This window comes from Phocoena sinus, chromosome 3, assembly GCF_008692025.1.
Source record: "Phocoena sinus isolate mPhoSin1 chromosome 3, mPhoSin1.pri, whole genome shotgun sequence".
Classification (NCBI taxonomy): domain Eukaryota; kingdom Metazoa; phylum Chordata; class Mammalia; order Artiodactyla; family Phocoenidae; genus Phocoena; species Phocoena sinus.
Window position 1 is genome coordinate 119,789,605 of NC_045765.1, and position 26,250 is coordinate 119,815,854.

Sequence of the window (26,250 nt, forward strand, 5' to 3'; positions counted from 1 at the left end):
GAAACTCCCTTGGTACAGAGGTGTCCAAAAATATGAGAAAGAAAAATCCCCAAATTTTATCACCGAGCTCTAAAATTAAGTTATTAATATTCACATAATATGAACATTAAGAAAGAAAAATATGAAATTAGTAACTCCAGTTACCTCTGTCTTCAGTAAAAATTTGGGAACACGTTTTTCCTAAGTATTTTATTTTATTTTGTTGTCTGTTGCTTCTAGTATGTAATAAAGATCTTAGGATCACATCACTCTAGATGGATGCCGCAGATTTATGTGTTGTAAACAATTATAGATTTAAAGCACAGTTACTGTTTTCAGTTAGATTTCCTAGATCCTCCCACTCCCAGAATTTTTCTCATTTTGATTAGTGCCCCATATAGGCAACTGTGGAATCTCAGTATTTCACCTGAGAATTACTCAAGTATTTCGCCTGAGAATTACTCAAGTATTTCTAAAGGCCATATGAAAAAGCATGCTACAAACAGAGTAAAGCCAAACCATTGTCCACGCTCAGTACCCTTTACATAAAACTACAACCAGAGACAAGGCAAGCCTGGGACTACAGGCCTAAGATGACTGGTCGGGGGAAACATTCCCTAAAACTCTCAAACTCCAGTTTCATTTTAGCTTTAAACATCATGGAAAGCAGCAACATCTTCAGATCTACTTCTAAGCTCACTTGTTTCTATCTTTGATAGGCTACATGTACTTTAACTGTTTCTCTTCTGATTAAGAGTGGTTACTGTAAAAAAAAAAAAGTCATTTCCCCTTTCAGGGCAACATCTCTCTTAGCATGTCTGCTGCTGTCCAGAGAAGCAAGTTTTGATGCTAAATGGTATTTTCCTCCAAATTGAACAACTGCAGGGGAGTACAAGCCTGTGGTGCATAATTCAAAAGGTACAACAGGAAGAACAGGAAAAACTCAGACTTCTGCCTGTATCTGCCAGTCACACAGTTCTCCTCCCCAGAGGCATCCTGAGTATTCTTCTTTCCCTTTATCCTTCCAGAGACACTCACTGCTGAATGATGCTTTTGATTCTGTGATTCCAAGGGTCCCGGCCATTGATGGAAAGCCTTCCTCCACCACACACCTACCTTTCTCCTCCAGACTCACCTTCCACCACATCTCACTATGCACAGGTATATGTTTACGGGGCTATAAACATTTCACTGTTATAGAAAACTATGAATCTTAATTAAAATAAGAGCAAAACCAAAGCAATAATCACCATGTCTGTACATATGTGTACGTAAAATTCTGAAAAGCTGTATTGTACTCGGTGTTATAAATAACTATTAGCGAAACTTAAAAGTGAGTTTTGACACTACATTAAGCCCCATAAAACTATTCTTATGTTCGAAGCTTCGTCTTTGTTCAGTGTTGACTGAAATCTCAATCAAAATTACATAAAATAAAGCAAAGATTTTAAAACAGGAAAATGGTCACTGACTAAAGAAAGTATAACTGATAAAACAAACTAATCTTGGAAAGTCTCATTCCTTTAGGTCTGGATAAGGCCATACTGTATTCTCCGAATGGACTGCTGACTAGCACTTATTTCGAACATGCCACATTTTAAAAGTAACAATTATAACCACAGGTCACCGTATATCGTATCTCTGATTTCCCTCTCTCTTCATCTTGGCACCTCCAAAAAAGTGGGGTACAGAGAGTGTTCTAAGTGAGCTACAACATAGAAATTATGCTGAGATAAAGTCAAGCACCTTATTTCATGATCATTTTTTAGGTTTGACCAGACTGTGATATGACTATCTCTTAACACAACACAAGTGCTAGAACTTTTACTGAAAACCAGACAAGAAAAAGCACACACGGCTGTTGTCATCAACATTCACGTGTCGCTGTTTCTCTTGACTCTTTCTATTTAGCTCTTTGAAGCCAAATGCAATTGGAGCTTTCTGGTGGTCCCTGCTTTCCCACAGTTAACAGTAAATAACAAAACCACCTCGAGGGGCAACTCACCAGGCACTCTAATAACCGAGCAGGACGGGCAATAACAATTAGGATCTTTCGAACTAGCTGTTTAATAAATGCCAATTCTCCACTTTCTGAACGATCATGAGCCTATGAGGAAGCAATGAAAAGAATGATGAGACAGAGCTGCTCCACTAAATGGGAAAGAAAATCAACAAAGCATACTAATTAGATAGCTGCAAATATCCAAAAATTAAGCGACTTAGAAAATACTTGTAAAAGATTGAGAAGCAGACATTATCTCTACATAAATGGACACTATTAAACGTCTATATCTACAAAATGGCTCTATCAGCTAAATTTTAATTGTAAAACTTTGATTTATTCTCTGTGTTAAAAATCAAATATTAGGGCTCTCAATGGGAACCGTGAGTGAAGTACACATTAAAAGTTCATGACACATTGAGTACATGGTACGAGTAGAGTGGGCAGCCGATGAGGAACCTTGATTTTCCAGATGTAACTTCTTAAGTGTATGAAATGGCTAACATAGTGAAGGACTGATTCTGTTAACCTGGGCATTTAACACATTCACGAAATATGTTTTATATATACAACACTATTAGCCTGTAAGTTAGTTATTTCATAATATGTAAGAAGTTGTACACTGCTTATTTCAAATGTTAGGTGAATACTGTTTATACTTGGATACATACATATGAATTTGATTTCACATAATGAATAAATAATACCTAGATACTCAACTCAGTAAAACTTAACTGACTCAAAATCTTCTAAAATTTTCTTTTACATGTTGCCTAACATGTGAAATCTAAGCACAAAAGATATCCTGAGGACAGAACTTAGTTTATTAACAGTCATTTTAATTTTCAATATTTTTTGAAGAAATGAGGTAAATCTGTATGAAGGCAGATATAAAACCAAAGTTTTAAAAGTTTAAATATAAACTTCTACACGTGCTCACTTTCACGCTTTCTTAATTTTTATGATTTGCTTTCCTTCAAGGATTAAAAAAAAGTATCAAGGTGATGTTGGTGCAATAGAACATAATTTCATAGATATGGTAATAAACATTTAAAATCATTCTTGAAGGTGCTTTATTCTGACAAGAACTAGCCTGCCCATAAAAAGAAGTGTCAGACCAAATCTATGAAAAATGATTGTACTTAGGAGTAGTATGTTTACTAAATTTAAGTCATTAAATCAAAGGCAACTTTCCGAAATGTAGGTAGAGAAACCATATACAGGAAAAGCCAAAAAGCTAACATTTAAAAGTAAAAACACAGAGAAAATGACCACTGGTGAATAACCGTAGAATAGAATGTGTTTAAAGACAGCCAAGTGTTAACTATAACTATAGGTTCTAGTAACCAGTAAGGATGTCAGGACACATACGAGGAGACATACATAATATTTAAACTGTCTTTAAGTTTTCTTTTCATTTTTTGTTTTGTAACAAAAACGGGTTTAGGAAGATACAGTGAATGCCAAGAAATAAGGTTATATGTCTTCTTTATAGTTTATCCTTAATCAAAACTAAACAGAAAATCTTAAAGATGAAGCCAAAAAAACCCACCTAACTTCTGGACTGACAATCCTCTTACTATAATAATTACTGCTTTATAAATTAAGGAATATAAAGAAAACCTAAAAAGCCTAAACATGTTTTGGTGGTCTCTTCAAGGAGAAACAAGAACTTTATATCTTAAAAAATTAAAAATAGCTCAGATTATACAAATTCCATTTCAAAAATTGTAAAAATAATCAGTTCATTCCAACTTCTTACTTCTGAGAATTATCAGCCGCAACCAAAGCCAAAACATACAATGAGTTATACTAACACAAATAATATTTTGTCTACCATCAATAGGGGAGATGGGAACTTTGTTAAAACAACACCAAACAAAACCACACACTCAGCATGAGAAGAGAAATAGTTTAGTGGTTGCCGGCAGCAAGCTCCAGCATTTCTGGATTCCCTGTGTTTGTACTTTAAGTGTTGGTCAGTATAGAAAACACGGAGACTAAGATTTGAGAGTAGGTTATAGCTTCCTGTGCATTTTATTTTCTTTGGCTAAATACACCTAAGTGAAAAAAAGAATGGAGACATAAAAGCGTTCCTCTGGAATTGACCTAGACCTCAGGACTTTAAAAAGGCATCAGTTAAATCAAGCTACTCAACCTCAGGGGGACTTGGCCTGAGTGTGCAAAGGATTGACAATGGGAACAGTGGCGGGGAGACAGGCTAGGCGGGCACACAATGTCATGGCTGGGAACTGACAATAACTGCATCGACGGGAAGGCAAAGCCAGGCCTCACAATGTGATTCTATCCGAAGGAGCAAGTTCCCCTGCGACCTGTTAGCTCCAAACTCTGGAAGGACACTGTGAATATGATTCTGAAGACAGTTTTAATTTTCACAAAAGGACTGAAGGAAAATGTTTATCTGTGAAAATAAATAAGAAAACATCCTTATTCAAACCTGACAATGCTCTTTATGTTACACACGTATACATGCTTCTCTGCCCAAGAGAGAAATTTCTCTAAAAGTCAACAATGTTAATCTATTACATGGTGCATTCAGATGATTTTTGAAACCCTAAGATTTTTTTAGTTGCCATGACACAACCTGCCGAGTCTATCATACAGAAACAAAATTAAGTGGGGGATTTCAATGTAAATAGCTTCAGCTTTGGGTTCTACCCTTTTCAGGGAATGCCTATGAAGGAACGAACCACAGAACTTAACCAGTAATTATGGTAATAGCCTGGGACTGAACTATGGAATTAAGGAAGAAGTATCTCACAGAGGTAAATTAATTTTCATCATAATTTATAGTAGAATTGGTCCATGACAAATTGGAAATTGACAACAAAACCTGAAGACAATGTGTTCATCCAAAAACAGTCTGAGAAACATTCCCTTAGTGAGCTGCAAGAGGCTGAAATGCGAGAAATGGGAACGGAGCATAGAAAACTCTGTTGGGAGGTTCAGAATGGAAAAGGGAGGAAAACTGGTGGCTGCTAGTCAGAGAGGGATCATCTCATCTTGCCACAACTAAATGCAGTATGAGCAAGGACAGATGAATTTCTAGAAAATTAGGATGCCAATATTTTCTTTCAGTTCCATGCAATTATTTACACAATCATGCTTAGAGAAAACCACCTACGGTTTTATTTACATGGGCATAATGTATGCCGATGGGATACAGAAATACAATATATCCAAACATATCGGCTAAACAGGTTTTACTTGTAGGCTGTGGCTGATCAATTTCAGTCAGGACATCAATATTATGCATTAATTGCATTCCACTATACACACTCCCTTCCTGTCCTGGGTGTTATCAGGAGCTAGGACTGCAAGTGTTAGGCCTGGAAGGGGCCTGTGTTTATCTGTCATTTTAGAAATTGGATATTTTGTTAGAAGAAAACTGACACTAATGAAAATATAAGTTGTCATTTACTACCCAACACCACCTGCAGGTTGATTAATAGGACACATGGCCTGGAAGAAGCCAGCAATTTTCCATTCAGCTTTTCCAGATATTAGAACTAGATTGCATCATCAAATAATGTACATACACTCAGGCAATTTCTAATTTTATGGTTAAGGAGGGAAAAAAAAAAATCACTGCTTCAAAATCCTTCACAATCCACTTATCCTAGAGCCATAGATTGTTGGGACCCAAGGTTCCTGTAAAGGTTATTAACATTAACTTTCTATTACTCTAAATGTTGACCAGAATCCATTCACAGCAAGTAGCAATCAATTTTTTTTTTCTTCTTCCTCTTCGCTTCCCTGGAATGTGAACTCTGTCTCATGGCTAAAACTTTCTGAGCAAATGCTCTCATAAAAATTTTTCTTATTTCAGGGGAAAAGCAAAACAAATCAGAAAACTTTATAAGGTGTAGGGTCTATACCTCATGTAGCAACTTATCTAATTTGTGCTGTAATTCAAGGAAGTATCGTGAGGTGATGAGACCCTGGTGGGATTTATCCAAGCAATCACGAGCCAGTTCAATAATCTGATGGTGAGTGAAACTAAGCACTCCATCTGCGAGGGGGAGGACGTGGTCCGGGGAGTAGCTGGTGATTATTTCCTTCAGGCGCTCTTCCATCTGAGCTGTAGCCTGTTTAGAGATGACAGGCACACACGGATGTAATACAAGGAAACATATATGTAAACAACTCAATAGTCACATTTATCTAGCATTTACATAGACCTCCACAAGTTATTAAATAGAATTCTAGAAATTAAATTTAAAAGAAGCCTCCCTTCTGTAAGATACTATAATGGTACATATATATCATTATACACTTGTCAAAACCCACGGAATATACCACACGACAGAGAACCCTAATGCAAACGATGGACTTTGGGCGATTATGATGTGTCAGTATAGGTTCATCGATTATAACAAACAGACCACTCTTGGGCTGGGGGAGGGGGATGTTGATGGGAGGGGGCTGTGCATGTGTAGGGTCAGGGAGCATTTGGGAACTCTCTGTACTTTCTGTTCAATTTTGCCATGAACCTAAAAACTAAAGTCTATTTGGAAAAAAAAAAGAAAGAAGCAGCAGCAGCAGCCTCACGGTGTGGGAAAAAGGTCTGAGGTATATAGGAGAAACTGAATCTCCCAGGGTGATAATTACTTTTTTCCTCTGCCCTATCAAATGTAAAGTGGTACATGTAAGCTTCTCCAAATAACTCAGTATCTGTGAATTGCTGTGCTCTCATTTCAGATCTTGGGCTCTTTCAGATAGATTTCCAAAAATATCAAATATTGTAGCTCTGTTGTTACCTATTCAAACATCAGGATCGTTGCTGGAGTTCCACAGCGTGGGCCAAGAGTTTGTTCCTTTGGCTGTGTTTTAATGTACTAGGAACAAGCAAGCATCCTATACCATCCTTACTCACACCTCAAAAAGCTACATCATGGGCAAATGGCCAAGGGGATTCCCTTGGTAACATAAATCTAAAATTTCCTTCCCAACTTTTATTTCATTCTCTGGGATCCCCAACTGCCTAATCAATGTTCCTTGCCTGCATTAATTGTATATGCTGGGAGACTCCCTCTGCCTCCTGTTCCCTTCTAAAATCCTAACCAGTATTAACTAGCATAGTCAGGATCTATTTCCCTGGGGAACAAGTGACATGTGATAAATGGCTAAAATGGCTGTAATCAATGACATCAATGTTGGGTTCATTCCAAATAATAAGTACTCTACCCTTGATTTATGAAGCCAAAGAGTTCCTTTTGCTCTATTGCCTAGGGTTACAAAGGTGATGGGGGAGGGACAGGAACAGAATGGAGAAATTGCTTCTCCCAAATGTGTAGGAACACACTGGTGGAAAAGCTGTGGAGACGAGGTGACAGGAGCTCCTTGCAGCCAGGGCATCCGGCAACAACCCCTCGTCAAGGCCTCTCTGGCTCAGTCCAAATTGCTGGTCTAACAGGGAACACTGCAACTGGACCTTTCCTTCTAGGAGGGTTAGACGTATGATTGCTAAAGGGATTGGAAGCCACGGAAAAGAAAAATCGGGTGAAAAAAGTAAAAGACTTTTCGTGACACATACCAATTTACAGGCTTCTGAGGAAAGAAAACAATTTCTGCTTGACCATACAGCAGCAGGCCCACAACACGGGCAGAAGGAGCACCAGGGTCCAGAGGCCTTTCAAAGCTGACGCTCTCTGGAGTACCTCACCAGGCTCACCCAGTGGGTAGGACAACCAGTGGCACTCACGTTACAGCCAGTTCAGCCCACGGAATGTGTGGCTAGTTCTCGGCAGCTTTTAAAAATGTTTAGTGATTTTATCTTTCTAAAGAAGGCTCTGGTGCTATTTTATAAAGAGAGTCCTCAATGGACTGGACCATTACTTCCCACGACAAACACCTTACAGATGCTAAACCTAGGTTGCCCACTTGTTTAGATGCTAGGCATCTTCAATTCAACTCATTACCTTTGGGAATCTTTCCTTGTAGACATGGTTCATCATAACTATTTCATGGTCACAGCAGGCAGGAGAGCGTCCAGGGCTGCAAGCAAAGCAAATTACCCTTTTAAACTTGCCACAGCATGAAATGAAAATAAGCTTTTCATTTATAAACAATTGGTTGCATCAGAAGTACTATGCAGTCTTTGTAAGAAAAGTATATTAGGTAAAAAACTACAAAATCAGTCATTAGCACGCATACGTACTCACAAACGCACAGAAACCCCGAACATGTTCATAAAGAAAGCTCCAGAAGTGGAATGCTGCAAATTAATTATAGCTACAATATAAAGGTTCAGAAAACGTTCTTAAATTGTGATTATATTTTGTATGTAGCATGCGTTTGCGTGGTTCTAGAAACCAATTAATGAACTGCAATATAAAAGAAGACAGGGTAGCTACAAACAGCGACATCTAGGGCACGCTGAGCTGTATAATTTCACACTTTCATCATACACCTGCGCTCTGCCACGTACCACTGAAGAGGTTTAAGAGTGTTCCACGGCACAGGTGTCACCACTGAAATCCATTTTCTGGCCTGGCAAATATTTATTTGGGATGCTGAGGAAGGCACTGTGTACAGTACTAAACACAGGCATACAACTCTGTGTTTTCTCTATTTCAACAGTAGGTGCCTGCTCCTTCCTAGTGGTATACAGTCAGGCAATTTCAGTGTGAGTTTACATATTCCGCAGAGGACATAGCTGCTTGTAGTAGGTATCCTAGGAACTCCTTTCATAAAACCAAACATGGCACCCATGTGGTAAAATACGATGAATGAATATGCATTGAATGAATACAGCTCTAAATGAATTCGTAAGATTGGTCTTTTATTCCATATCTCAAGATAATCTAACACAATTGTGCCATGTAGCTGCTTTTACTATAAGACACTAAATAAGAAGGGTACAAGGGGAAAACGCTTCTCAGAAAACTCTGATGTTCAACTGAACACCTGACAAACTATGTTTTACAATAAACCTTAATATATCAAAGCGGACCAGTTCTACAGCATGAAGATCTCATACTGTGGAGGACCTGAAGAAGGACTACCCTGCTCCCCTTGCAGAGAAGGACCTGTTGTCCAGCTGCTGGGGTTGCAGAAGGCTTCAGCTGCCAGTCCCTTCAGGGATGGACTCAGCTACAGAGCCCCCTCACCCAAGGCCATGTCCTTCCCAGGGTACCACATCCCAGGACTGAGGCAGGGATATAAAGGAAGGGCCATCTGGCCCAGAGGGACATCTCTGATGGGTCGTGTCATCCCTAGAGCTCCCTGTGGGGTTGGCTGCAGCTGTCAGGTCTGCACTGCAGCTAGATTTCTCCCTCTGCCCAATCCTGCTTCCTCCCCAGCTCCCACAGACGTACTTCCCAAGCAGTCCCTAATAAACATCCTGGTCTGTGTTACAGAGTCTGCTTCCTGAAGAGCCAAACTGTGATATACGTAATTTTTTGATACAAGGCCAAAACAAAACTGGCCCTACTCAATGTCAAATGGACTACATATGGTACCCACAAAATACAAGGGATACAGACTCCTAACAATTTGCTCCTAATCCTGGAGAAAGTAAGACTTGTGATGGGAAGAAAGAATGAAAGATCTGGGTGGCTTTTCGTAAAGTGGAATCTGAATTCCACATGTGAACCCAAACGTGCTGTCCTTCCTTTTCAGCCAAGCCTCTTCCTCGTAAAATATTAATTGATGTAGCACCATAATTAGATGGTCTTGAAATTTCCAATGGCTCCAAGTTTCTCTAGGTGGTCCCTGTAGTCCGTCACGGTTACTGCTACCACAGCAATTAGCAAATTGTAAGGATTTAAAAGAAAAGTACTAAGATGCCTTTCAAGGGTAGTTCACAATATCACGTGTAGATGGAAAACTATATATAGTAGTCCATAAATTAATTAGCACATATATGAATTACAGGACCAAAAGTCTTCCCTTGAAATGGTTGAAAAGAGATTATCCAACTCATTGAAATTTTTCAATCAGGGCTACAAACCTCAGACTTCGGGAACGGGGGCGCATGGGTGTATTCCTGCATCTGTTCTCTGTGGCGATGCTTTCGGTGGTACAAAAATGTTTTGATAAGAAGTGTAATTCATCTGGTGTTGGTTGATATGGTAACTGGTGCAACTTCTCCTGGGAGGAGCAGGATGACTAAAACAAACCAAAGTGAGGTTTTAGGACTAAAATTAAAGAAATTCTTTAAATGAATATGAGATCACAGCATTACATTTTGTTATATCACCGTTTTATACTACATCCTTTCCATGTAATAATTACAATAGCTAGTGCCTCAATGTATACCTTGATGTTGTCTCTGGGAGGTCAAAATGGCTTCCATATTTCATCTCATTTGTCTATAAGATAATTTCCCAAAACAAAGCTTACTCTCTGGAGAAAACCCAGGCTCTGAAAATGGATAGGACCCAGTCAAAGCCACAGCAAGAAAGTGACAATTGGAGTAAGAATTTAGGTTCATTAAATGACAGATTAGTTCACATTGGTATCCTTACTTCTACCACTCGCCACAAACACTGCGACTTTTAGGTAAGTAACATAAAATGAATTCTGTGATGTATGGTCATAAATAGGTAATGGGATCTCTCTTTACAAATCAGGCTACCCTTTGATGCAATTTCCATCAATATGTGTCCTGGGTAAAAAGGAGAGGGGATAAAGAAGATACTTGTCTTACTAATGCCATTGTTTTAAAAATTGGAATTTTCTATTTCTGTCTTCTTTGGCTTAGGTTTCTTTAAAAAAAAAAAAAACAAAAACCTTCAATGGTGGTGAGTTTTTTGTCCCTTGAATATAGATTTGCTCTTTGAAAACTGTCACTCACCACTTGGAGCAAAGTAAGGTAGAAAAGGTGAATGGCTAAATAACGCTGCTTTTAATCAATCTGAGAAATATAACTATAAAGCAAAGTGATTGCTTTTTTTGTTTGTTTTTATTGAGAGGTGAACTCTTTAAGCATTCTAACAAAAGAGATGAGGAATGTCTGAGTAATGGAAACACAGGTAGAATAAGCATATTTTGAAAGATACCCCTCATTTGAATATTCCATTCTAGGTTTTTTTTTTATTTAAAGAAAAAAACAAATGTGCCACACTAAGAGCACACTTCACAAACACTGCAGCATCACAATGCAGTAACTAGAAATTAATGACTAAAGCTTAAAAGTATCCTTATACCTTGAAATTATAAAACACCTTCTAAGTAGATACTGAGATAAACAGGACTTTTTACAGTGTAATGAGATTATTTTATAAACTATAAAAATGAGAACACTACTAGAAAGACTTACGAGGTAAACCAAAGCTCTATTCACAAAGTACAGGTATAGTCTTAAATACTGTCACTACAAAGAAAGAAATAAAACACACATAAACTAAGTCAACTCAAGAGATCAGTAAAAGAATAAGAAAATCAATGTCAGCAGGAGAGAAGCAGCAGCGATAAAAGCAAAGATGATGAAATGAGCAAACAGAAAAACAGAATTAAGGATTTGTACGTATGTCTCAAAGGTAAAGCAATGTCCACAATTCTGAATCCAAGAATTCAAAACCCCAAAAAAGTTTGTTCATAAGTATACAGTAATCCTTTTAGGTGGCAAAGCATTAATTGAACTGATGGAAAGCTATTTAAAATATGTATTTAATCCACTTAGTATGAATGTTGATTCAGGTTGTTGTAGAAATATTAATGTAGTTGATTCTGAGCTGCTGACCCAATTGCTGCTGAGCTGTTATGTACAGTACAGGGAGGATCATGTCACCTTTCTAAAATGTGAAAATTTCCAAAACACACCAGGCTCAAGAGTTTCACATAAGGTACTGCAGACCCGTGCTTGCATGGCAAGGACACAAACTACTTCAGGAGGGTGGTTCCCTCTGTGGAGTGAGGGAAGAGAAAGGGAATGGGTGCGAGGGACTTCAGTTGTATTTTAATGTTATTTATTTTAAAAGTTTATTTAACAAAAAGCTGTAGCAAATATAACAGAATATTAACACGTGCTAACCCTAAGATGAAAATTTTGTGGTTATACCATATACATAACCATATAACTGAACTCCATAGGGAATATGCTCTGGGCTTACTGATGGGGATATGTTAAAATGAATGAGGAGGTGGGATAAGTAAGTATTAGAGAAGTGAGAAGCAAGGGGCTTCTCTGGGGAGAGAGCTTCTCTCTTCTCAGTTGGAACAAACAAGGTGTAAATGGGAAAAGGGTGACACCGAACCCAAGCGACGTCGAGAGGAGTTTATGGAACTGGGAACAACTGTAGGCTCTCCAAATGGCCCAGGGATTCAAAAGGTACCAAACAGGGCCCCAAAAGTGAGTCAATAATGGACAGCAGAGAAGTCCAGGGGTCAGTTTCAGCAGAGGTCAGGAACTCAAAGGAGAACTTGTGAGTCCAACAGAGGCTGCAGGTGTCATCCTCAGGACCTCATATACTTACTGAAAAGATACTTCCGCTGGTCAACGCATCCTTGGAACAGCACTTTTACTAGAGTTTCAAGAATTAGTTTGGGAATTTCCCAATAAACTGAGTCCCATGACTTTATATTTCTAGTACGTTCTCTACGTGTGGTGCCAGTGAGTCTCATCACCCAACTAGTTTGCATATGACTTCTGACTACATGAAAAATCAAACCCACCTTCAAAGAGTGAAGAGTTACAGAAAAAAACTGTGCTTCTAGTTCTCAAGGCAATAAGAGTTCCCCCAAAATGTTCTGAGTAATGGTATCATTCAAATAAACATTTAGTCTCTCAAGATAACCATTTTGCAAGGGACGGTATCCATATGCATGTGTAATTTTCCACTTGTTATTTATTAAAAGTAATATTATTTTATAGTCATACCTCATATTTATAGGTATTTATTTTCGTATTTCCATTCTTTCCCTCAGCAGAAAATAATTCATCTGGTAAGAAATACATGCGAGATGTCCTCCTACTGCTTCAATTCCATATTACTTATATTCAAATTAAAAATTATGTTCTGAATATTATCTTGGAAAAGCTTTGCAAATTAATTTTAACTACAAAATTTGAAGTTAAGAGAAGCTGCAATAGTAAATATTCTGTGGAAGGACTGATTCTCCACATGGCCAAATCTTTCCAATTTCAGAATAGAGCATTTTAACACTTGTGAATTTTGCAGTTTACATAATACCCAAAGGATCAAGACATGGCGTTTACCTTTCAGGGTTAGTAATCCTGGAATTCAGCTAACAACAACTATCTGTAAAACTTAAGCTGCATTTTCAAAGTGTCTGTAACTTATTTGTACATACTCTGTGTTTTCATCTCAACAACTAAAATGCATTTCTAATTAGCTACATCACAACCAGTTAACCCAGAAAATGAGACTCTAAGAGTGATTCAGGTTAGATTTAGAAAAGAAGAAAATGCAACTCCTAAGCAGTTTTGCACAATGTTCACCCTAATATATGAAGGGCGAGAACATAAAGAAACTGGGGGAAATGAGAAGCAGCATTTTAGATTTTCAATTAGCAATTTTTTTTTTTTTTTTTTTTTTTTTTTTGCGGTACGCGGGCCTCTCACTGTTGTGGCCTCTCCCGTTGCGGCAGAGCACAGGCTCCGGACGCGCAGGCTCAGCGGCCACGGCTCACGGGCCCAGCCGCTCCGCGGCATGTGGGATCTTCCCGGACCGGGGCACGAACCCGCGTCCCCCGCATCGGCAGGCGGACTCTCAACCACTGCGCCACCAGGGAAGCCCTCAATTAGCTTTTTTATCAATAACCAATAAGGAGAAAAAATAGCCAAACTTCTGGGCAACAGAACCTACACTCACTCCACAAATTTAACAGTTCCTTTGGTCTTTTGGTAAAAAGGTTAATTTTGAAAGTTAAAATTTGATTTTGAAGGGAAAAATAGGAATAAGAGATCAACAATTATACGATACTACCTTCTTCAATAAAATAAACACTTAAGAGAAAAGCTGCCCTACCTCTGGGCAGAAGCTGTTAGAAACACAGAATACATGTATGTGACTAAAAATTGTCTCAGGAAGCTTTCTCTTTAGGCATATATGCAAGTCAGGGACAGCAGTGATTCCAATTATGACAGATGGCCAGGTCAGATTTATTAATTATCAGGTTTGTTTTAAGAAATACCTTGTAAATTCCTTTAAAAAAAAGCCAAGCGCCTAGAACCCTTACTTGTATTCTTACTGCTACGACAAGGGGGTTAATAGACAGCCCTTCGGTTCATTCTCTGGGCCTCAGAGTTTTGATCCACAAAATGATGACAATAATGACAACCACATTATGAGGTATGTTTCTACAATTAAGCCAATCAATGCGTTGTAAGTAGTGAGACTAGTACCTAACACATAATAAGTATTTATAAAAATATAATTTCCAAACTAATCTGTACCAAATGGGGTCCAATTCTATGTAGCTCACCTTTGCTTTTTGGATTCACTTTTTAAAATAACGTATGATTTACTAGAGATGGAAAGAAGAAAGATCCTGTGTTCTCCCCTATTTTTCTTGCAAAAGAGAAATTTCTGTATCCAAACTATAATAAAACTTGACTGAAGGGCAAAGCAAGGCGATATAGTAAAAATAAAAAGGATTTAGAGTCAAGGAACATGATACACATTTGGGGCATGGGAGAGGATTCAGTGAGAGTATGTACGAGTAAGCCACAGGGGACAAGTACTCGTTTACTGGTGGTTGGGTTCTAATCGGAGACACTTAGGAGTCTAGGGAAGAACACCACTTAAAATTTGAAAATTATTCTTTTTGCTTTTTGGTCAATCAATGTCAGCGTTCATGTTCACACTGGCGGCCCATACTTTCAACATCTAAAATATGTGTATAACTGAGTCACTTTGTTGTACGGCAGAAATTAACACAACATTGTAAATCAACTATACTTCAATTTTTACAAAGTAAAATAAATAAAGCTCCGTGGAGACAAATATCTCACAACATCACTAATTTAAACTGAGAAAGCATGTATCTGACCCACTGAATCACTTCTAGTAATTGCTAGGGCTCCTGTTGAAATGTAGTTTGTGGCAAGAGTATCCCTTCTTCCTCTATCCTATTTTCATTGTTTCATCTTGTCTCTTTACTGATCTTAATCTACTACTAAGTTCTTTTAGTCTCTCCTTAAAAGAAAGTTCTTATCCAGAAGGCACAGATTTAAGGCTTGACATTTTTTTCCTTTGAATGAGAAAAACTAAAAAAAAAACCTCTGCATATAAGCCACACAAGAAAAAAAACGACCCAGGCCATCAAAGTTTAATGGCATTTTCAGTACTAATATCACTGGCATGGAGCCAAAGCAATGAAACCAGATTATGTTTCCTCCTCCCACCCAAAACACCAAATAGTATGAAAAAGAAAGCTCCCAATCTCCTCCCAACTGGTGATCCGGGGACTCACTCAACTTGTGCATCATAGTTTAAAAGCGTGCAGCAAAAAGTATGTCCTTTTAATGTTTGTCAGCTCATCATCTGATGTGTTGCCTACTCTGAGGGGCAGATATGCAGAATTTATCCTTTCCTTCCTATCAGGAAGCACCCAGAGAAAGCACTGCCTGTGTAAGAGCTCTGGGGTGTGAGAGAGGAAAAGTCGGGCACTTACAGAGACCGTGGAGCTGGGCGTGTTTGTCCCATAGCCAGAGGAGGGCAGAGAAGCCAAGGACCAGCGGCGTCCATCAGTCCTGGTGAGAAAGTGAGATTAGCTTAGGCCAACACTGGATTACGGTTACATGGGAACCCCAGGGAAACCGAGTATTTTTAGTTGAACAAATGACACAAACACAGTCAGTGAGGATGTGGAAATGTTCAGCAAGGGCCAGAGTAAACAAACATTATACAGCAGGTTGACTTTTATTTAAAGTGAATCAATACACCCAAACAAGCAGAAAGTGAATGGGGTGATCCATATTATTGATCTCTCACTAATACACTTTGACAAAATGAATACCAGGGATAATTACATCAGTCAGACTCAGCAGATTCAGATGAATAAAAACAGAAAGGGAGGAGGAAAAAACACTCTGATCTGGAAACTGATAACCGGGGCCATGATCTTTGGAAGGGCCTGCATTCCAGCATGGTACAAGAGCCTGTGGGGACTTCCATTGCATCCTCAGGACTTTCTGCTTATTATTTTCAAGGGAGCAGTCCTACTCATCACACCGAGGGGAGAAGGGATCGGGGGGCTCAAGACCGGCTCCAGCCTTAAGTGGCAAATAATTTGAGCACTAAGAAAGTGACTCACCTTGTACACAGACTCTCTTAAGAGTTATTATACCTTCTGACACGACCTGGCTTTATAAAGTGTTCCAGCAAAAGCCTCTTGCAGGGTTCATGAGCATGCAGCCCAGCTCTAGCCAGTGAGAGGGAGGGAAGAATGAAAATTCTCCACTAGTGATAGAGCCTAATGCAAAGAGTAGGGTTAGCTGCCCTAATCGTAGAGGCAAAGCTGTCAGGAGTCTTAACAGAGTATGGTTTTTATCTCCAAGTCGTAACAGGATGGATTGCTTCTGGGCTGAACTCTGGCTATGAATTATAGTCATTACAAGGGTCTCAGATGAGTTGCTGGAGTAGTAAAGACAACACTGTCGCTAAGGCAAGGGGACACCAGAAAGTCAATTTTTTCTGAAATCTCTGGCATTCCAGAACCATTAATTTACTAGCAATTTTGAGTGGACTATGCCTTCAAAATCACGTAACAGTGTGAAAACAAATATACACACATTTGCCACGAGGAATACAGGAAACACATACTTTTCTAAAGAGCTATACTGCTTTCTGAGATGCAGGATCATAAGTAGACTTTTTGTAACTCATGATTAGATTAATTTACCAAATGAGAGACAAGAGTAGACCAAATTTACCACAGACACATTCACAGTAAGTTGAAGTCAAGGAATTCACCAGCATTCGACTTGAATCTGAGAAATGTCACAAGCAGATGTTTATGTAAAAAACTGACATTTTAGCCTAAATTACAGTCAAGGGAGAATACAATCATAGGCCGCCAGGGATGTTGCCTCCAATAAATGTAAATGGTCCACAAAGACAAAATGGAGAAATTCAGGTGGACAAATCACAGAAGTAGTACAATGTTAAGATTTTAGTAAAATTTACCTGTCATTTCTGTGACCACGATTGGAGTACAATTGAATCAAGTATGGTTTTTTTTTTTAAAAAAAGAAGCAAAATAAGATGTTTGTAAATATACCAGATAAAAGGAATGAAAAGAAATAAATCACATGTTCTCTATAAATAATTTTATACTACTGAAAATGTTAAAAGAAAATAATTCTAAAAACATGCTTATAAAGACATCTGACCATCAATTAAATGGACACAGGTTGGATCTAGTTTATTTACCTAATTATTAAAGACTTAACCCATTCCTGGACTTTCTATTTTAAACAGCTCCAATTTTTAAATGGACTTGTTCAGTCCATTTAATAGCAATTATCAGAAACTAGTCTCTGGAAAGAGTGAGGGACACAATTTCCCCCACCATGATTTTGCTTTGTGATTCCTTAACTTTCCTTTCCCTCAGGTATCAATGAACATATTTCAGATGAATGAACAACTCCAAGAGGAGACATGTTCTTATTAGTTCTGAAGCATAAATTACATTTGCTTACTCTGGAAAACACACAACTAGAAAGATGTTTAAACAAGAATATGCTCAGTACTCTGTGCAGCCACGGACCAGAAATAAGTTATGTCTCATAAAGTTGCCTAAGTTGTCTGTGTCTATTTACTCCAATGGAGCACAAAGGACCATTGCATTTTCATTACCATGACAACTGCACGTCAGAAATTCCTATATATGCTATATATAGTGCTTAAGAGAGAGCATGCCCTTCTCTGAAGAAAGCTATCACACAAGTATAATTTGGATCCTACTAACAATGTTCTCTTTTCTTTGTAGCAGCTACCAGTAAAATGTTACCTGAAAACAAGAGTACATTCTTGCCAAAGCAACAAGGCTTTTTTGAAAAGAGTGCTTTCTTTGTGGGTAGAAATCTTAATGTTACACTAAATGAAAAAGTAAGAAGGGAAAAACACCTGATGGGAACACAGGATACAAAGAGATTGGCAAACAAAAAACAAAACCCCCCACAAACCAAAAAACCCACATCATTTCAACACTAACCACAAAAAGTTAGATTAATATGGTATACAACAAAGGAAGAAAGAAAAGTCCCTATTACAACTGTATGAAGAGGAAGATTTCTTTGTTTGTTTGTTACAGTCATCTGGTGTGAAACATTTTACGGTCTAGCTGATATTGGAACAAGATGAATTATGCCAATATAATGCAACCAGAGTAACTCTGCCCACCAGTGCTCAACAAGTGTCTCATGACCTGACCTCTCAGCAGGCAGGTCTGTTCCAGTAATTTGCTTATGGAAATATATTCTGAGATTTAACCTGATAAATAACAGCCAGACAGCTAGGAGACATCCACAACGATTATTCAGGGCTCTATTTCCTTTGTAAAATTTTTTTTAAATTTTTAAAAATTTATTTATTTATTTGTGGCTGCATTGGGTCTTTGTTACCGTGCGCAGGCTTCTCATTGCGGTGGCTTCTCTTGTTGCGGAGCACGGGCTCTAGGCGCATGGGCTTCAGTAATTGTGGCACGTGGACTCAGTAGCTGTGGCTCACACGCTCTAGAGTGCAGGCTCAGTAGTTGTGGCGCATGTGCTTAGCTGCTATGCAGCGTATGGGATCTTCCCGGACCAGGGCTCGAACCCGTGTCCCCTGAATTGGCAGGCAGATTCTTAACCACTGCGCCACCACGGAAGTGCCTCTGTCTATATTTCTAATGAAAATGAAAGCAACTTATGTTACCTAAACCTCTACAACTTCTGGGGAAGGCAGAACAATGTCATTACCTCCAGTTTACCACCACCAAGGAATAAAACATTAAGTAACTCCACAATCAGATGGATTGTAAACCAGCTTCATCACAGTGATTAGCAAATTACAAAATATGTTTCCTTGCTCCAGACAAAATCTACTACACTATGATGCTCATTTTCATCCTTTTATTTTAACTCGATACTAAAAAATTAACTTGATAATTTTGCTCTCAAACACCTATTAGATAATATGGAAAGCAAGTGTGTGTCATCCTATTTCCCAGTCTGAAATTCAACATTACAGGGGATGTCTACTGGGGGGTAAATTATCGCGTTATAAGTAAGATCAGAAAAGATTAATAAGTCTGACCTTTATCCCGTCACCCAAGAATAATTTTTAAAATAGGACAATCTCTCCCCTCTGTTGGACTGACTATACAAAATGATAAAATGTGGGACTCCCTAAATGGCATTACTTCCTAAAGGCTCAGAAATGCACGCCAAATGGTAGGGAATGGAGACCCATGGAATTTCCATGTTTCTTGAATGAAAAATCAACTTTAAAATGGAAGAGAAAGATGACTGATGTCAAATAAAAATAGGCCAATTTGAGTTCACATAGCAAACACAGGGTTCTATTTACTTGAATAAAAGTTCAAAAAGATGATCACTCATGTCCTAATCTAAATTAATGCTTTTTGAAGAGTGTGGAGGGAGTTCCATCTGGAAATTCCTGCAAAATGAACCAGAGGTCTCCTGTGATAATCTTCTGTTACGGTTTACGGTTTATTTGTCGAAAATTAACATGCCTAGGGGTTTGTGTATTTTTTTTTTTTATAGCATAGAAACCAGATTCATCTGTCCTCCAGTCAGCCACTTAATTATTAGATTCTCTTCATTTTTATAAATCTGGCAGGATTAAAAGACCGATTTCAGTCACGTTTAAATGTGGGCTATAATGACATTTGCATTTTCTTTCTACTTAAAGTAATTAAAGGCATTCCCTTTTTAAGAGAAATGTATTTTAAAGACTATGGTATGTCCTCTTTTTTTAAAATCAGTTTTTATAAGATTTCCCTTTTCACTTAGAATGGTACCACCACAGTGAATTAATATTCATCGGGCAAACAAACACAGGCTTTGTGAGACCAGCTAATTGTCACATTTTCTTTATGGTGTTTAAATGAGCACTGAAAGTATCAAAGTTGGAATTGGGGAAAATTGGGGTGTCGGTCTCAGGAAGTTCATTGGAGATCACGTCTTAATTACTCTTGTGTCCTCCCTATGGTGGAGGCCTGGTACACATAGGCATTTACCATATGGTGGGGAATGTGTGATTTTACAAAAGAATCTTAATTTTTCAGGAATTCTGAAAATGCTGCAAGCAGATCCTTTTCTCTGGATTTAGTTATATAAAATGCATTGAATGCTGACAAAAGACAGTGAAGACGTTGCAGGTTTTGCTCGTTAGTAACATGTGTTAAATCTATTTTTTTAACCTACCTATGTGTCTTAATTAAATGCTACTTTAATTCATTTCAAGGTATGATTAGGTCTCTGAAGAAAATTTAACAAATATCTAGGACAGGGACTTCCCTGGTGGCGCAGTGGTTAAGAATCCACCTGCCAGTGCAGGAGACACGGGTTCGATCCCTGGCCAGGAAGATCCCACATGCCATGGAGCAACTAAGCCCGTGTGCCACAATTACTGAGCCTGAGCTCTAGAGCCCGTGAGCTACAACTACTGAGCCTGCATGCCACAACTACTGAAGCCTGTGCGCCTAGAGCCCATGCTCCACAACAAGAGAAGACACCACAATGAGAAGCCCGCGCACTGCAATGAAGAGTAGCCCCCGCTCGCCACAACTAGAGAAAAGCCCGCGCGCAGCAATGAAGACCCAACGCAGGCAAAAAAAAAAAAAAAAAAAAAATATATATATATATATATATATACACACACACACACATATATATAGAAACAGGCCATAAAATGAATTCATTCTGAATATGCAGAAACCTCGCTAAAGGGACAATTTTGTTTTCCGTGTGTTTTTCCTGGGTGGAAGAAGGCAGGGTATACACGTGTTGAGAGGGATGACGGAACCCAGGAAGGTGAAGATTTGAATGTGACAGGGTGAAGTACACCAATTCCACGCACACAACACAGAAGAGGTGGCCGTGTAGACTCCTCTGACTGGGAGAAATCACAGTAGAAGATCCAGAACTGAAAAGGTTTGATAATAGATCATATGCCCACTGTCCTCTGAGCAACAATACTTTCTCATGACTCACTGACCCAGATATGAGACATATAACTTTGATACGTGGTGTCCAATTCTAACTCAGATAGGAAGAGCAAACATAAAACACCCTCATGGCTTTATCTCAGGGAGATCACTAAATTGCTGGCTTGGTACCCTCAAGGAAAGGCATCTTAGAGTTTATACCTTGTGATCCCAAGTAAGGTCATTTTTATTAAGGGGGGAAAAAAAGGTATTTCAACAACAACAAAAGCAATTGTACCAAGACATATAGGTGAATCAAGTTCTTATAATATAAGCTCAGATAATTCAGTAAAAATCTGTTGATCATCAAAAGCATGTATGAGACACTGCACTGGGGATGGGAGAAAAGGTGGAAATGGTTTTCTCCTGCCCTCAGTAAGAGCCCACCATCTAGGAAGGACCAAGAGAGGTACATATAGCTCTAAAGGGTAGTGGAGGGCGTGGGCTGGGGGGATGGGATTCTCCACGTAACACTTCATTATTCTACTCACAAGAAATCCTTACCTCCGTGCAAATGAAAAATGGGCAGAGGCACTGGGGGAGAAGTTTCTTGGACTATCTTGAGGGCTATTTCCTGTAGAGAGAAAGAAGAAAAAAACGTGACATCATGACTTTGTATCTTTACCTACATCCAAAACCTTCTTCTCTTTAGTAGTAAGTTTCTGTACACTTTCGTAAAATGTCCATCTCCTCAAAAAATGTTTTACTTTTACTTGGAGAAGAGACAGGGGGTCAGCTTGAGCTCCAGCACAGCTTTCCAAGTGTGTAATATATGAATAAACAAACCTACATCACCAACCAGCAGTTTTCCATATATTTAACAACCTAAATATTTCAGTCCTACAGAATAATGAATATACAAATGTCCTGGTTCCTACTCTTCCAGATGTTAACATTTCCAACAGCAGGATGGATGGAGAAGTATATGCTTCAATTGGGAGGGTGAGGCTTTCTATTTTAAGGAGGCAGTCTTGATATTTTTATTTACAGAAACCGAAATAAAATTCTGAGTTCTCAAAAATGAATCCTCATATTTCAAAGTACATATTTTAAAGGGAGAAATATCAGAACAAGTCATAAAATACTGGGGAGAACCCAACAGTTCAGACCTATTCCTCAAATGATCCAGCTCTATCTCAGTATGGCCTAGTGGCCCAGCAGGACTAACCCTTATCCGTATTTCCTTCAATAGTCTCTCTGCTCCTAAGCAGCTGGGTGGTGACTGGCCAGGCAGTCTTTAAAAGCCACACACAGAGGCTGGCAGAGGGTGTCTTCCCCAAGTCCTCTGGAGGCAGGTGGAGCACGGGTTGCTTTCTGTAAGGCGGCAGCTCCTGGGGGACTTGCTACTTTCCCCATCAGAACATGTAACCTGCTACTGACCACTGAGAAAGCTTGGCAGGCAGCAGGTGAGGGGAGGTTCAGGGCACTCCAGACCACCCTGCTTCCCTCTGCATGTTTAATTAGGTTGAGAATTTCCTGAGGACCGGATGGGACTGTAGCTGGTGTAAATAAGGAGGTTAGGAAAGGCGGCAAACTAATCCTGTATGTTCTTGAAACACAGAAAATAAATCAAGAAGACATGTTTAATCCTTAACAACAAGCCAGTTGCCACATTACTGATTTCTTACCAGAAGTGACAATTGTAATTAGGGGTAAGGAATACAAGGCGGCACCTTCAAGTCAGTACCTAGCTATAAAGGTAAACAATTTATTACCTGTGTGCAAAAAGAATAGATTAATGCATTAAAGTGGATAATTTCAGTGTTACCTTGAGGACTTCTGGACTGGCTACACCTCTACGGAAATTTTTCAATTAAAGTTGCAGATTTTATAGTGATGGCACCAACAGATGCCATTAAGTTTCTGACAGACAGCACAATTAAAGCCATTTAACTGGGAAGCACTGAAAAGCCCATTTCTTTAGGGATAGAGAATCGAGAAGCATTTCCCCCCTGCAGCAATGAAATTTATCATGCCTTTGCATCTGTTGTTCCTTGGGCCCCTGGAGAAATGGATTCTGCATTTGCCATCCAGCAATCCAGGACTCTTTCTGTCCATTTATCTACACAGCTAAATTAAGTTCTTTGAACTTTTCCCAACAGCCTTCATTCCCCCTGCCCCCCCCTCCCCAAGTTAGTTTGTGCATCACTCTTCATATTCCTTAAAAGGTCTTGATTTCAAGATGGCTAGAAATCTTGTTTCTAAAGGGAAACAAATCAAATGCCAGAAATCTCCATGTCGATTTTGTTTTTATTTGGGAAAAAACCGTTTGCTTTGCTCACACCCCACACAGAGCAAACTACCAGTAAATTATGAGGAGAAACAAAACAATTGATTGAAGCCAAGGCATTCTGAGAACAATCCCTGCTACCCTATTCACTGAGAATAAATAATAAGGCCAGTGAAACTTGGCACCAAATTCTTAGCCCTGTGTTCTTTGTAAAGAGAACACTATATCTGGAGATTATATGAGATCAACCAGAACAACTAGAGAGAGCTTATTAAATGTTTTTAAGACTCTGAAGGAGGGAGAGACAAGGAATTATCTTAAAAACCTTTTCACTTTTAGAGATTTTAAGGAGTGGTCCCCCAGGAAGCTATGTAACATCTTATAATACATGGCGGACCATCACTTTGAGGATGAATGGGCAGAGATGGAGATACAGAGGTAGGTTAATTTAACTCTGCTCTTTACACAAACAAACAAACAAACAAAAAACCCAGGGCTACCATTAACCATTTCTCATCTTCGGGTTTTGTCTTCCTATTCCATGCTGCCTTTTCAGGCACTTCCACTGACAATGGTCCTCAACTCCAAGCTATAGAGCCATTCCTATTATCTTACTAACCACAGATCTTTCTTCTTGTTTCATGTCTGACTGAAGAGCTAGCTGAAATGCAAATATACACGCCCCTGCATTATCACAAAGGCCCTTAAGTGCAACGGGATATTGGAGAAAATGAAGGTGGCATGAACTAGACTGATAATTCCTTAAGGACGAGACACTATAGCTTAATTTGAGGTCAGTTCAGCAAGCTGGAGATAAACAGAAGGAATGGAAGGACTTCAGGAAGGGGACAGAATCAACCCAAACACAGCGGGGCAATGCAGTGGAGACAGGCTCTCTACAAGCAGGGAATTCAGACTGGTAAAGCCAATGAGTTGTGAACTACATGTATTGGTACTACCTAGTGGAAGGCCTTAAGAGATGTTTGGATGCAAGAGAGATGCTAAGAGATTTTAAGCTGGCATTGAGTATGCCGAGTGGACAGATGTGCTGCCGAGGAGAAAGAGCTAGATTAGGACATGGAAAGCCAATGGAAAGGATATTCTGGTGAGCAAACCAAGGGTAAATGGTGATGGATTAGAAATAAGTCATGAAAAAGATTACAGACTAAAAGTGACTGAGGCTTCCAGTGTGAGTAGACTGTCCCATTAACAGGGAACTTTTAGAGAGAAGTGGGGCAGTAGTAATAGTAGAAGAAAAGGGTAGATGAGTATTCTAGACATTTTTGTCATTTGTTACAGAAAATTCCTCTATTTTCCTTAGGGAGAGATTAGAAGATTAGCAGATTAAATAGGCAGAAGTCAATCTTCGAGGTCTTTGTTCTTATTTGAAATAAAAATTGATTTCTATGTTGTCTCTTAAGTCTTAGGGGTACTATTTTATTTTATTTTATTTTGCGGTATGCGGGCCTCTCACTGCTGTGGCCTCTCCCGTTGCGGAGCACAGGCTCCGGACGCGCAGGCTCAGCGGCCATGGCTCATGGGCCCAGCCGCTCCGCGGCATGTGGGATCTTCCCGGACCGGGGCACGAACCCGTGTCCCCTGCATCGGCAGGCGGACCCTCAACCACTGCGCCACCAGGGAAGCCCAGGGGTACTATTTTGTTATACAAAACAACACTAATTTAGAACAGATTGAATTATAAAACACACCTTATATAGTCTTAACTTAGAGATGAGGACGAGACTGTTGTGGATACGCACAGCACTTCTCCAGGACAAGAAAGTAAGCTGGATTGAAACCAGAGTCCTATACTTGACCTTCACTGCTCACAGCACTGCTCTCTGAATTCATCCACCCATCTGCAAAGCAATGCCTGAGAGACTCTCAAACGAAAACGGGTGCCAGTTAATTCTCTGCCCATATGTGCGACACTTGCTTAGAACACAAATCCAGCTGTTCCCAGGGATGTGCTGCCTCTTGGATGTTTGAGTGCCATGACACTTTATAGACTACTGTTTCTGACCTGGGAAAGGAAACCTTAGTCCTGGTCAGGTGTTGAATAGGTAATTAACTCCAGGATCCCCAGGGGCAACTAGCGTGGCTAATACACAGGCAGTACGTCAAAACAGTACTTTACCTAACGGAGCTACACAGGGTGCCTCATTTTAGAGGCAGTTATTGTTAAGAAAGTGATTTCCAGATTAATTAAATTGTTTGATTGCTTTGTAATTAGGTTGGAGAAGTCCTGTGTCTTTCCCACAGAGAAACAAGCTGCAAATCTTTTTAGAAGGCATATGCTATACCCACTATACATTATTAACGTGCTTTTAATAGCTGTCTGTTCACAAAATGATAGTTTCTGGTTGCCGTGATTTTCTATCAGGACTTGAGGGATCCAAGAATTAATGATAATTGCCATTTGAAACTCCTGGTAGATCAAAAGGGTAAGTCCTCACTTGAATCCTCGTTGTCATTACTTGGTGATCGGCTTAAATTCGCTGTGACTTTTTTACACCACAACAACCAGCGCTGTGTTTCTTAATCGTTCTGCAGGAGATTCTCAGCGACGAATTGACACTGCTGAAAAACCTTAAGTCGAAACTTCACAGGACCAAACCTAGGACCCCCCTCACAAGATGTTATGGCAGCAGATAAAGGGGGCAATGGAACAAGTTATGCAGGGACCTCAAGCTGAGTGGACTTTGAAAAATAACAGTTCAGTTTCACGTGAGAACTTTAAGTCTATGCTACCAGATCCAGCGGATGCCAGAGAAGAGTTAGAAATCCTCCTTTCACTTAGCTGTCTCAGAAACTGGCTCCTCTCCGGATATAACTGCAGAATATTAATTAAACCTGGACAGCTGTTTAGACTCTAGGTGGACAGAGAGAAACC

At 39.3% G+C, this 26,250-nt stretch overlaps 1 protein-coding gene across 1 annotated transcript in view; it reads right to left on the minus strand.

The window, feature by feature from the left end:
• MAST4 (microtubule associated serine/threonine kinase family member 4) overlaps positions 1-26,250 on the minus strand; it is a 572,191-nt gene that overhangs the window by 53,433 nt on the left and 492,508 nt on the right. The window contains 6 exon segments of the mRNA XM_032627144.1: positions 1,985-2,086; positions 5,881-6,090; positions 7,924-7,999; positions 9,957-10,114; positions 15,587-15,665; positions 21,632-21,701. Of these exon segments, the coding sequence (XP_032483035.1) occupies positions 1,985-2,086; positions 5,881-6,090; positions 7,924-7,999; positions 9,957-10,114; positions 15,587-15,665; positions 21,632-21,701 (695 nt within the window).